At 39.8% G+C, this 12,215-nt stretch overlaps 1 protein-coding gene across 2 annotated transcripts; it reads right to left on the reverse strand.

Moving 5' to 3' along the window:
• Positions 1-249: 249 nt before the first annotated feature.
• Positions 250-3,268, reverse strand: p2ry12 (purinergic receptor P2Y12). Of its 2 annotated transcripts, XM_086215207.1 has the most exons (4): positions 3,187-3,268; positions 2,962-3,084; positions 2,503-2,767; positions 250-1,833 (listed from the first exon to the last, which is right to left on the reverse strand). In XM_086215207.1, the coding sequence occupies exons 3-4, from the start codon at positions 2,752-2,754 to the stop codon at positions 988-990; spliced, it is 1,098 nt and encodes a 365-aa protein (XP_086071333.1). In that variant the 5' UTR covers positions 2,755-2,767; positions 2,962-3,084; positions 3,187-3,268; the 3' UTR covers positions 250-987. The 2 variants fall into 2 exon arrangements, with proteins under 2 accessions (XP_086071333.1, XP_086071332.1); XM_086215206.1 differs by lacking the exon at positions 3,187-3,268 and having other exon boundaries at positions 2,962-3,144.
• Between the last annotated feature and the right edge of the window lie 8,947 nt (positions 3,269-12,215).

Genomic DNA, 12,215 nt, shown 5'->3' on the forward strand with positions numbered 1-12,215 from the left:
TTATGTATATTCATGTATGCTGTGTAGGAGGCTCGTCTGGGTTCTTTGAACATTTGAGAAGGCTTAAACGGGGCAGGTGAGAAACAGCCTGAGTAACAGAAAGGGACTAAGCACTTATCCCCAATCCTGAATATAAACATCTGTAAGGCAAAAAGTTGGTAGTTATATGGTCCATGTCCCTCCTCCCCTTTTTCACAAAGGCCACATCATCAACAAGATGCTTTTCAGTCCTGATGGTCTGGGCATATCTTTTCCAGATCCTGTGGACAGACAAAGCAGGGCAAGGAAAGAGAAAAGATGGCAGGGGTTGCAGAAAGTGGAACTACAGAGGAGAAGATAGGTGTGGTTGAGGTGAGGCTCTGAAACTCTGCCAGTTGATCTGCCGTCTGACCAACCAGGGAAGATATCAAGACAATCAGGTTTTTGTATTGATTCGAGTGGAGAGATGATGCTGACAACAATATCAAAATGTCTCGGAAACAGAAAATAAAATTGGGTTTTTTTAATGTAAAAAAATCAACAAAAAAAAACAACAAAAAAATTGGGCTAAAATCCGGGCCAACAATCTGGGTTACAGGAATGCCTTCTTCATTTATGGACAACAGGTGAGACTGCAGGTGTTTTATACTTGTCAGAAACTTTCAAAGAATACTTCTGATGACAGTGAAGTACGTTTTATTTCGACTTTGTATATACATGAATCACATCTCTTCTTTTCAAGAGTTGGGGGGGGGGTGTGGTAGAGAAACTTTTTTTTTAAATCAATATAATAGAGAACAGAAAGGAAAACTTAAGAACTTACTTGTTTCTTCATATTTGAAACTAACTTTAGCAGAACTCTTTAGTCCTTTTTCATATTTAACTTTCTCTCAATTGCAACTCTGAGAACATCTGCTGATGTTCCATCAGTCATTAAGCCGATGGATCGATAGTTGCAGATTCTGGTACCATATTATAAATGTTGCCATAGTGTCCAGTCCACCTGGTCTACGTGCAGACAGAACTGTCCCTCAGAGGGGTGCTGCCTGAGTCTGTGTCGGACCCTTTCCCTGTTATCCAGCTACAGGTACCAGGGGGTAGCCGAAGGGTCTTGAACAGGGTGGTCCTGAAGGACGTACAAAGAAAGAAGTAGATGAGAGGGTCCAGGAGAGAGTTTAGAGACGAGAGGAAGAGTGTACTTTCCTTCAGCTGAAAGAAGAAGAGTTTGAGTTTACAGTCAAAGAGGAGGCCTCTGGTCTGGCTCATGGTGTACGGCACTCGGGCGAAGTGAAACGGCACAAAACACAAAAAGAACACAGCGAGAACGAGGAATACATTTGCATTCATTTTCCTTTTTGCCTGATTGGTCTTCATGGTTGCTCCCCTGCTCGGTGCTCTACATATGGTCCCCTCAGTGCAGTGGGACTTTGTGCGGGAGTAGGATTTATACAGTTCTCTAGTGATGAGAGTGTAACATATGATCACAGTCACCAGGTTGCCCCAGAAAATAACTTGACATATGTGATTTACCACCTCATGCCAGTACAGCCCAGCCTCCGTCTTCAGGTCGCTGCACTTGAAGTATGGAGACTTGGGTGTTTTACATGTCAGGATCACATTGGGAAGACAGAGAACCAGCAGAAAGGTCCAGATGAACCCTGAAAGGAGCTTCCGACGGGTCAGCCTGGCTGCGTTTGTACCCCGAAATGGCTTGAGGGTTTTTCTGCAGCGATCGATGCTTATGAGGCCAAAGAAGAGGATGCTGATGTACATGGTGAGGTAGAAGAGCACTGAAGATACTCTGCACACAAAGATACGCAGCCCAGTGGATGCCATGTTGGAGTCTGCCAGCACCTGTGGAAATACAAACTTTTTCTTACTTATGTTTAGCCGCAACACTTTCTAAAAAGACAGTTCGACAAAGGCTACAGATTACCTGGACCTGTACATTATTTATGTATTCATGTTTTGGATTTATTTTTCCTACAGCTTTTTTCACACATTTTGTCCCAGACATTTTGTCTTCATCCTACCAAGCTGTCCCGATGGTTGGTTCGCCCACACTAACATGGACTACTACATGCTTCCTACATTATGTAGAGTCATAGGTGGAATCTTTTCACCTGACAGAGAAAAGTTTCATCAGTGGTACATGGAGAGATCATGCAGTACCCCCCCCCCCCCCACACACACATACACACTCACAAAACCAATGATAGGTAACACAATAGACTCCTGCACTATCTATTTATTAACATCAAAAATAATATACGTCTGTGGACTCACTGGATTATTGTCAAAAATCAATCAACAGATATTATGAATTAACATGAAAAAAAATTGATGATGGCTTTTCTGAAAGTGAAAAGCACAAGCATCATTTTTTTTTAAATATCTGCAATAATTACAGACCTGATAGTTTGATGGTATCCAAAAACATTATTAGTGTTTTATTAACAAGTAATAAAGCTGTATGATTAATAAACCTTGTATTATGGTGAGTTATACAAAATTGACACCAACCTTAAAAGGGAACGTGAAGGTCATAACAACATCAGCAACCACAATATTCTTCAAGTAGATAATAAAGTGAGAGCGTGAGGGGATTCGTAAAAACACCCACACCGCCAAACCATTGAGGGACAGCCCCACCACGAAAAGGAAGGAGTAGAGAATAGGGAAAACCACTGTCTTCAAAATGTTATCCCGGGAACAAGAACTGTTGGTGTGGCTGTGATTGCCGGGGAAGAGGGGGACACTTGTGTTTCTGTCCATTGGAGAGGGTTAGCTACAAATACAAGAAAACATATTTTTTGTTCAATGATCATATCTATTTGAACACGAACATGCTACAAGTCTAAAAACAGGGATATATCTGATCACGTATATCTGCTTTCATGGCATATCTTTTGAGGTAAAAATCAAAAATCTGCGTTAATTATGCACATCTTCCTTTCTTTGATAAAGGGGATTTGAACTGACCTTAGTTTTGTCCCAGAATGATCCCTTCTTGGTATGTTTTGGTGGATCCGGACCAAAGTCCCAGTCAAGTTCTTATTGTTTCCCTCTGCTCAGTGCGGACTGCCCAAACTAATCTGACAACATCTGTCGGGAACAGACACAGGGACAGTTTCATTGTATCAAACTAATGTGTGTGTGTGTGTGTGTGTGTGTGTGTGTGTGTGTGTGTGTGTGTGTGTCTCTCACAGGAAAACTTTCTTTTCTCTTCTCCTTCCAACTTCCTGTCACGAGAAAAAGCTGCAGTCTCCACCTCGAACTACTTTGATAAAGACGGAGATTCTGTTGATGAATTGTCTTCAGAGGGCACTGATAGAACAGCAAACCAGCAATTAAAAATTACACAAATACTGTCAATTCACTAACATAAAATCCTGATAGACGGAAATAATGTGGAATAATTAGGTTGTCATGGTATTTCATGATTATGACATGTTCCTCGTAGATGTGATTCAATCTAACACGTTTCCTCTAATTCTCTTTAGCTGACTGTTATTGTGTAATTTCTACTGCTTCTGCATTATGTCAGGTAGTAGCAAATTCATTTTTGATAGGACATAAGTAAAGAAGAAAGTATCATAAGTATAACAGTCATTTTATAAAAGGATTTTTATCGCTATATACATTCATGATTGAAAGGACATCCTTCTGACCTGTAGATGTGTTTGTGTGTGTGTGTGTGTGTGTGTGTGTGTGTGTGTGTGTGCAGTTTAAAAAAAAAGTTCCTCTGTAAGGTTGAGGAAGTGCGTCCTATCATAGCATGCACAGTGACATAGAGAGGAAACACATTTGATAAACCTAAGTGTCAACATGACCAAAACACACATCTGAATGATGGTATTTTCTACTTCAGTGGTACTGAATAATGTATTTCAAGTGACTTCCTAGTTATTCTCTATTTGGCTCTTTCATTTTTTACAATGTGGTGTCTGCATGTGAAATAGATTTTTCCATTTAATTGATTTCGCCCTCCGAATTCTTCCATATATTGTATAGCAGACAAACTTATTTTCGACCAACTATTTTGTTTGAGTGTCACTATATCAAACAAATATTTTGTTTTTCTGATTTATTTCAAAGTCTCTTAAAATCACAGTACCCACCGTTAAAAACTACTATTGGTTAGTTATACTTTTTTTTTTATATACTTCTTCTAATATTTGTATGGTGTTATTGCCCTTTTTGCTCTGTTTTCAGTAAATTTGCATACAGCTTTTTAAATATTTTTTTTCCATCATTTTAGGAATTGAAAAAAGTTTCCTAATATCTACTTCTCTGCACCACATGACTCTGATGACCTGCTGCCCTTCATCCTCCTGAGTTCAAGCTAGTACTGACAACATAACTAACCGGTCAAAGACGAGTTGAGTTGCTTTTGTTAAGTTGACTCAGTTCCACTTTTACCTGTTAGGTAACTGGTTTGAGTATAATTTCTAGTATGTAGTATTCTCTTCTTCATTGGACTGTTCAGATCTGTATCTGAATGACCGCTGATTAATTAGCACTTAAATCCTGAGAGGACTAAGAAAACATCCATCCATCCATCCATTTTCTGCTGCTTGTCCTGTTGAGGGTCGTGGGGGCTGGAGCCTATCCCAGCAGCCTTAAGGCGAGAGGTGGGGTTCACCCTGGACAGGTCGCCAGTCCATTGCAGGACCAAGACATAGAGACAGACAACCATTCACACTCACAGTCACACCTGCGGTCAATACACCCAGGCACAAGGAGAACATGCAAACTCCACACAGAAAGACCCCGTAAGCACTGCACTGCCATGCCGCCCGCTAAGAAAACAATTAAAAGAAAATGACAATGATTAAAAAAAAAACATCTAAAAAGCAATAAAAGAGGAGTTTTTATCTGACGGTGTGCATAAAAAGGACATGATTTCCCTATCAGCGAACGTAAGCTGCAAACAGGACCAGAGTTGTTAGTGGTTATAGTGATGGAAAAAACATGAATAACTGAAATTAGTCATAAAAAGTGAGCAGGTGAAATAAGAATACATTTTTCTGTCCCTGCGTAGGAGGATGTATCACACCTGTACAATATCATGTGTTTAAAGATTTTTGTTTTTACCTCACACACTCATTGAACTACTAATATCACTTACACATTACACCCTTTGTAGTTTATTAGTTAAATACATGAATTTGACTTGAATCCATGATTATTTGCTTGGTGTTTTGGCTGGTTCATGACAATGGTATTGCTGAAACTTCCCGTGTCTGGGCCTGAACCCACTCTGTCAGCATCATTTACTTCCTTATATCAGCATGCCCTTAATGTGTTTATAGTTCAATCTAAATTTAGGCGTACACACTATACCTCGCTGTCCATATTTACGTGCAGTCACATTTCCCACAGATGTGATCTCTCTGCATCTGGGTCTGATCAGGGCTACGTCGAAAACACATTCTCCTGAAGAGGAGTAGCGAAGAGTAACTGCTTTTCAGTTTAACTCTGGTGTGTCTGCATGTCTTTTGAGTCAGCTGTCTACTGCTCCTCCTTTCTTTTGATTCTATTCCTCTTTTTCACTTCAATCCTGATGAGATGATCGTGCATTCGATCAGGCTGGGTTGTCTAATAAAGCCAGGAAAATCAGTATGTAACCATAACATTGTATTCATGTTTTAAACTCATAAATCTTTCACCTGAAGTTGAAAAGTCATTCTGTGTGTGCGTGTGTGTGTGTGTCCATACACCGTTGCAGTTATGCACATGTTCACACACAGTAATCCGTGTCTGCTCCCTCCCAGACAGACAGGAAGAGAGGAATGAGGAAAGGAAATAAAAAGAAAGTAACACAAGACCTAACTGAATTTCCATTCAACCCCCCCTGAGCTCTCTACAGCCCCACGTGTATGTTTTTGACTCGCTGTATTTTGGTCACCTCCCAGTTCTTCATCTGACCTTTAATGTCATTGTTATCACACTTTGGCACACCACATGCCTGTAATTGCACAACTTTCCGTTCAAGATAAAAACTCAGCGATAAATAAAAAAGCTGTGAGGTAAAGGAAGAAAAGCTTCATCTCTTCTATATGGGGCGGGGTGGGGTGGGGGGTTTGCATCACAACACTCAGTAAGAGGTCATGGAAATGGTGACAGAGAGAGAAACCCGTGTAATTTTTCAGGGCAAACATGGAGTCAGCGTGGTCAGCTGTGGTCTGAATGACTGGGTCAGTCTGAGGGCAGGATGAAGCTGACCTTTGACCTCTGAGCCTCAAAAAATAAACGCTCAGCAGTTGATCATCTTGTCATTGTGACAGGTTGACGGCCATAAAAACAGGAGCTTATCACAAAGCGAGAACAGGACCGAATCCTCGTGGTGGTCCGTGCGGGCCGTTTGTTTGGGACTGTCTTTGAGGTTATGGATGTGTGTTTTTGTGTCTTCGTTTCTTTTAGCAGGTTTTCAATTTAGCTTGTTCAAATATGGTGGCCGCTCTTTGTTTTGATAGTGTAAGGTTTCTTTAGCTAGCTACTGGTATGCTGCTCAGTGCAGGTTCCAATGGGTCTGTTTCCCATATGGTTCTCCGCACTAACAAATGTAAAGCAGTTCATATGGAGGTGAAGGGCTGGATGGATGTGACTATAAATAGATTTTATTGAGGATGAGACCATGTTTACTGTCATGTGCTGTTAAGGTGTAGCGAAAGCATCATTCCACATTGTGTTTAGAAATGTGGTGAAATTGTCTTTTTTGTCCTTCTGGAACTCATTATTTTATTTCTGTATGACCTTTGTGAGTTTTAAAGACATTCCCTAATTTTTTTTACGAGCCCCATGTGTCAAGTGTGGGTGTTTTGGGTGCCTACATCAAAACTACACACATCGATGGGTCCAACTGGCTCCAGGGTTTTATTCCCTCCACTGAATGATGTCGTTGATTCCATCCTGAGCTCCAGGTTGTTGCTCACGTAGACATTTCCCTAGCAACTGCTACAAATCATGGTTCATGTCTCAAGGTCTGGCATATGCATCACTGAGCAACCTGTTAAATACAACCTGGCTTACACAACTGATCTTTTCACAAATGCAGAGGAAATATTCATTTGACCAACATGATGCAATGCAATTATTTCACAATATAGATGTGGGTTTTCCTGAGACCAGTGAAAAAAAAAGATGACTGAAAAGCTAGCATGAGTCAGCATCTGTTTAATTCAAGTGTCTTTAATTTTTTTAAAGGAAATGTTGGTTAATCTCAATTGTAATTAAATGCCAATTAAAGATTTAGTGCATCATTTCATGTAAATGAACCCCCCTTGTATTCAAGCATTTGCCACAGAAGTACATTTTATTTTAAGTACTGATGTTGTCTGGTTTAGGGATGCAGGGAGTCACCAGGAACGGGGATGAGACTGATGAAGACTTACAAATTGATGGGACACAGATGAATAATTCAAATAACAGGCAAAGACAGGAAGTGACTCAAGAGTAATCGAAAGGGGAAAACATTTAAAAAATAAAACAGGGATTTAACAGTGGCATTCCTCTCATAAATTCTCATTCTGAGTGTTGATGCTCACCTGATAATACCTCAACCCACTGCCTGCGGAAGTGGGATGTGGAGATGTGGTTTGTGAATTTGAAAAGAAAAGACAACAGCTCCCTTTGAGAGTCTGTCCAGCCCGGGATACCTCACATATTTGACAGGGTGTCGCTGTGTGCTCAGCAGAGACTTGTGTGCACAAAGAGGGCAGCAGATAGGCAAGGCACAAGCTAGAAGACATCACTGTCAGCTGTTAACCACCACGCAGGGGAATACCTGCGCAAAAAGGTCAATGTCATGTACACGCTGTAACAGGAGGGATTAGGTGTAAATGGTTTTAACCTAAACCCATGTTATTCATAAGCAAGCCACAATTTAACTAAATCCTGAAAAAGCCCAAAGAAAGAAACTACAGGGAACTAAACACATTTTTGTGTTCCACCAAGCAAAGCAACAACCTCCTTGTCCACTTTTGACGCTGGATGTGAGGTCATATGTCATAAAACAGTGTTATAGACAGTAGTTTTAAGAAAGGTCTGCAGCAACTTTTACGATCCAAGTAGGAAGCATGACTTCAGTAGCAACCAGCGACCTCAGAGCTATTAAGGGCGTGTGTTTTTCCTGTGATGTCATCGAGGTATGTGCGGTTGCTAAGTATTGGACTGACAGACAAGCTGCAGCAGGTGGTCTAAACAATGTCATGTAAAATATCCTAACTGCAGCACTTAGCATAAAACTAGGACTGTTAAGCTGTTTACAGGATTTCACAGTGACACAATTCATGATTGTCTAATGGGGGGGGGGTGTGGGGGTGCATTCTGGCAGTATCACAGCATCCAATTTGTAAATTATATCATTCTTTGCTTTTGATTGTGTTCTTTTTTGTACTTTCATTGTGTCTACACTGTGGACATCCCTCTTCTTTTTCTGTTCCACAAGGAGCCAAACATATCAGGCAAATTGATTTACATCAACACTCCATAAAAAAAAAAAAATGTCTTTGTTGTTACAGCTCAAATGTCTCTCTTGAGCATAAATGTCCTTCTTACTGACAAAAACTTTAATACAGTATTGTTTTAAGAGTTAGCTCAGCTGTGTTACAGCTCCTGTGGACAGCACTAAAATCAGATTTTCTACTGGCTAGTTTTCTACTGGAAAGGATTCAATGTTTTGAAAGATTAGAGAGATAAAGGAGGCAAACCCCCCCCCATACTGAATGTCTGTTCCCTCCAAATGTCATTACCTTTATGGTCTTACAAACACACCCCCACTACTTCATCACCAAACTTGAAAAGGCCTAAAAAAGCTAAACCTGTCAGACGGAAACATCAACCTTTCTTGTAAAGTAGCTGTGCGTTATTGTTGATGCAGCCTAATTAGGTGAGCTGGTTGTGTTTAAAAGCTTTGGCTCTTTGGTACGCCATCATTTAGAGTTGCTTTGATGTTTGTAGATGGGTGTTTGTATGAATGAAGTGAAGTGTACAGTAGTGGAGTTCACCAATTTACCTGGTTTAAGGACCACATCTGCACCCAATCCGAGTACTTCCACTGCCCCCGGGTCACGGGGAGAATACTGACCTATTAAAATGTACAGAAAGTCTGTTTGATCCTTTTTATTCTATTCATTACACCCATTTTACATGAACACTTGCAATAATATTCCAAGAGTTTAATGTCAGGTGATTTATGTTCTGTTAGTACAACTGATTTAAATCTGCAGAAAGTTAGTTGTAGATCTGACAGTGATATGTGGACTGCAGATAAATCTTTAACAGTGATTGCATCTGTGGTATTAAGTTGACATTCAATACCTGCATATATCGTTTTCTTTTACCAGCTCATAATGATTTCCTAATAAAACTGACGAGCTCTAAAAAACAGGCCCGAGAAGCATCGTTGTGAGGAACCTGGGACCAACACAGCATGACACGTCTTGCCTGGAGGCGAAGTGCAAAGATGAATCCGTCTTACTTGTGGCTGGAAGCTTGAGGTGTGGATTGTACAGTGCTGGTGTGAAATTCCCACATCACTCCAGATACTGACAGAGAGGTGGATTTACAGTATGCTTGTTTGTATATCTGCAGGATTGTATGTGTAAAACACAATTTTTAACATTTTGAAAAATGGTTGTCCACCTGGACTGTTGATCCGTCTCAACGCTCGGGGGAGGGGTTCTGGAAGTTTCCAGCATCAAAGAAAATAACACAAGCAGAAGTTAAGTGCAACTGGTCAGCTCCCAGCAGCTCCTCTCTGGAGATCTTCATGTTCAGTCCCCCAACAATCTAAGTATGGAATTCAGACCACAGACCAAAAATATGTCTCACCCTTCCTTGGTTTACCTCACCTACCAACTCTCTCAGACTATTGCCTTCTTCTCCACTTTTTCCTCACTTGGTTCTCAGTTTTATCTGCTCGTCACTCCTTATACCAGGTATTTTCCATCACAGATTCAAAAAAGGGTACGTTTTTTATAGTCCACAAAATGTCCAAAAATACATAGCATTTGCTGTATAGCACAAAATAAAGAATATTTAAGTTTATGTGTAGGAATTTGTGAAGACTGACGTGTGTAAAATGGTACATGACAGACTGAGAAATCAAGTCATTATCAAAATTGAATGAGACTCATCGTCATGAGGTCAAGGATATTTAATCCTAGTTATCTTTTCCCTAATATTGTGCGTAAAAGTTCATTGAAAAGACTTTTTTTGGGGCACTGAACCACTGTCAATATTATTACGTCTGCTTATCTCTGCCATGAAGTCAAAAGTATTAGCAGAGAAATGATAAGGAAAAAAATAAGAAAAAGGTAATGTGGTTAAAAACGAGTAATTCACAAAGTAAACCTGCATTAAATTGAACATTTAAAATTACATGGTAAAATATGACTGTTTTTGACCCTGACCCCGATTAAGATTTACGAAAACTTAAACTCATTTTCCAATGATTTTTTTTTTGGCTCCTAATGCTCCATATTCTCACCAACTTGTTACTTATTCTTTCTAAAAGAGAGAGCTTTTGAAATGTACACCGCTGTAAGCATTTGATGCTTTCAAAACCTTAAAAGTACTCCGAAAAACTGGAGTGGTGATCAGCAGAGCTTTCTGATTGGTGGTTTTATTTTGCATGTGTAGGAATAGGAACTGCTTGAACAATGTATTCATACTTAAATGTTACCTGAATATTTTATTTTACGCTCACTTCGACTTAAGAACTCTGATGGAGGTCCAATAATTAAGTGGTTTGCTGGTTGCAAGTTGGCAGCAGAATACATAAAAGACAATAATATAACACAATCCATGAGCTGACTCAAAGAAAATTCACTTTAGTTTATTGTGAGTCCCTTGGAGCTGGTGAACCACAGGGTAATGAGAAAATCTTCCCAGCAAGGAGTCATTTGATTTTGAACAGTTCCCTTGTTTTTCCACACTTCTTCAAGGTGGCCATACTTTTACCTACCTCATCTGGAGTAAAAACAGATTCTGTTTATTCACCTTGAGAAATGGTAGTGGTGGTGTAACTCTGTATGCCAACATGTCTCACTTCAACAGCTGTGACCAGCAAATTGGTTGAGAGCAACAGTATATTTGACCTGGCGGAGGTTAATTTTGCTCTTGCAGTCATGCAGGCAAAGAAAAAAAAAAAAAACGCACTGCTTCTCTTAGTAGTTGCTTCGAAAAAGATATTTCAAGTGGTATGTGTCAAACTTGAGTTCCTTTTCCTTTAAACACCCAAGAGGGGAAGATCGAATGGGAAAATCACATGTTCAAAATCCTCATAAATATCCAAGCTAGCAGAAGACAAACTACTAGTCCCCAAACATGAGCTGCAAGACCAGAACAGAGCAAATAAACTGTACCATCCGCAGAGGGCATATATTTGGTGTGAATGATGAGCTGTCTTTCACACTGCAGCGCTATACATTCACATTATGTGGTGCCTTTTTAATTTGTGATTGATTGTGCTAACATGTGAAAGTAGTTTCCCCTCCAATCATGGAGCAGGCAGCCTGCATTCCATGGTTTATAGAGGACTATTCCCTTTCTCCCCATGTCTGCCCAGTTCATGTCCCAGTGCTGCAGACTGGCTTGTGGCTTGGGGAAAAATATTCTTAACATGTAAAAGATTTAAAATCACTTTTGGACTAAACATTCTGAATTGAAATGCAGTTGTCAGGAATTGGAATAACATTTGAATTGAATATTTAATGTTGTTTGTAGAAGGGGACTGAAACTCCATTCTTGATCTCTCAAAAGCTGAAAATGAAAGAGGTTCAAGCTTATTGATAGCGCTATTGATTGGGTTGAAGCGCTTGAGAACAGACACACATCATTGGTTTAAGATTAAGATTATACTGAATGATGTGTTTGGATGTTTTTCAAAGGACATCTTGACAACGTATCAAGACTGGTATGACATGTACATAAACGCTCCAGTTTAATCATGTGACACTAACAATTCCCTCAATCTTAACTTCACTATAAGTCAAACATTATATAAGAGGTCTTGCAAGAGGGGAATTAACTTGCGTGTCTTTACAAAAAAAAAAAATTGCAATGGGGGCAATTTACAATGAAAATTGTTGAATACAAAGTGCATTTCTCTTAATCAACATCTCTACAATGACTGTTGTAACCACTTCTTTAGGGAAAAACATGACGTGTATTTGTTGCCTTAACTCACTACTTAGTGAATGATTTCAGTTGCATCTCTCAGACATATT

Source organism: Aulostomus chinensis, chromosome 10 (assembly GCF_037954235.1).
Source record: "Aulostomus chinensis isolate RoL2024-O1b breed Wild chromosome 10, RoL_Achi_v1.0, whole genome shotgun sequence".
NCBI lineage: Eukaryota > Metazoa > Chordata > Actinopteri > Syngnathiformes > Aulostomidae > Aulostomus > Aulostomus chinensis.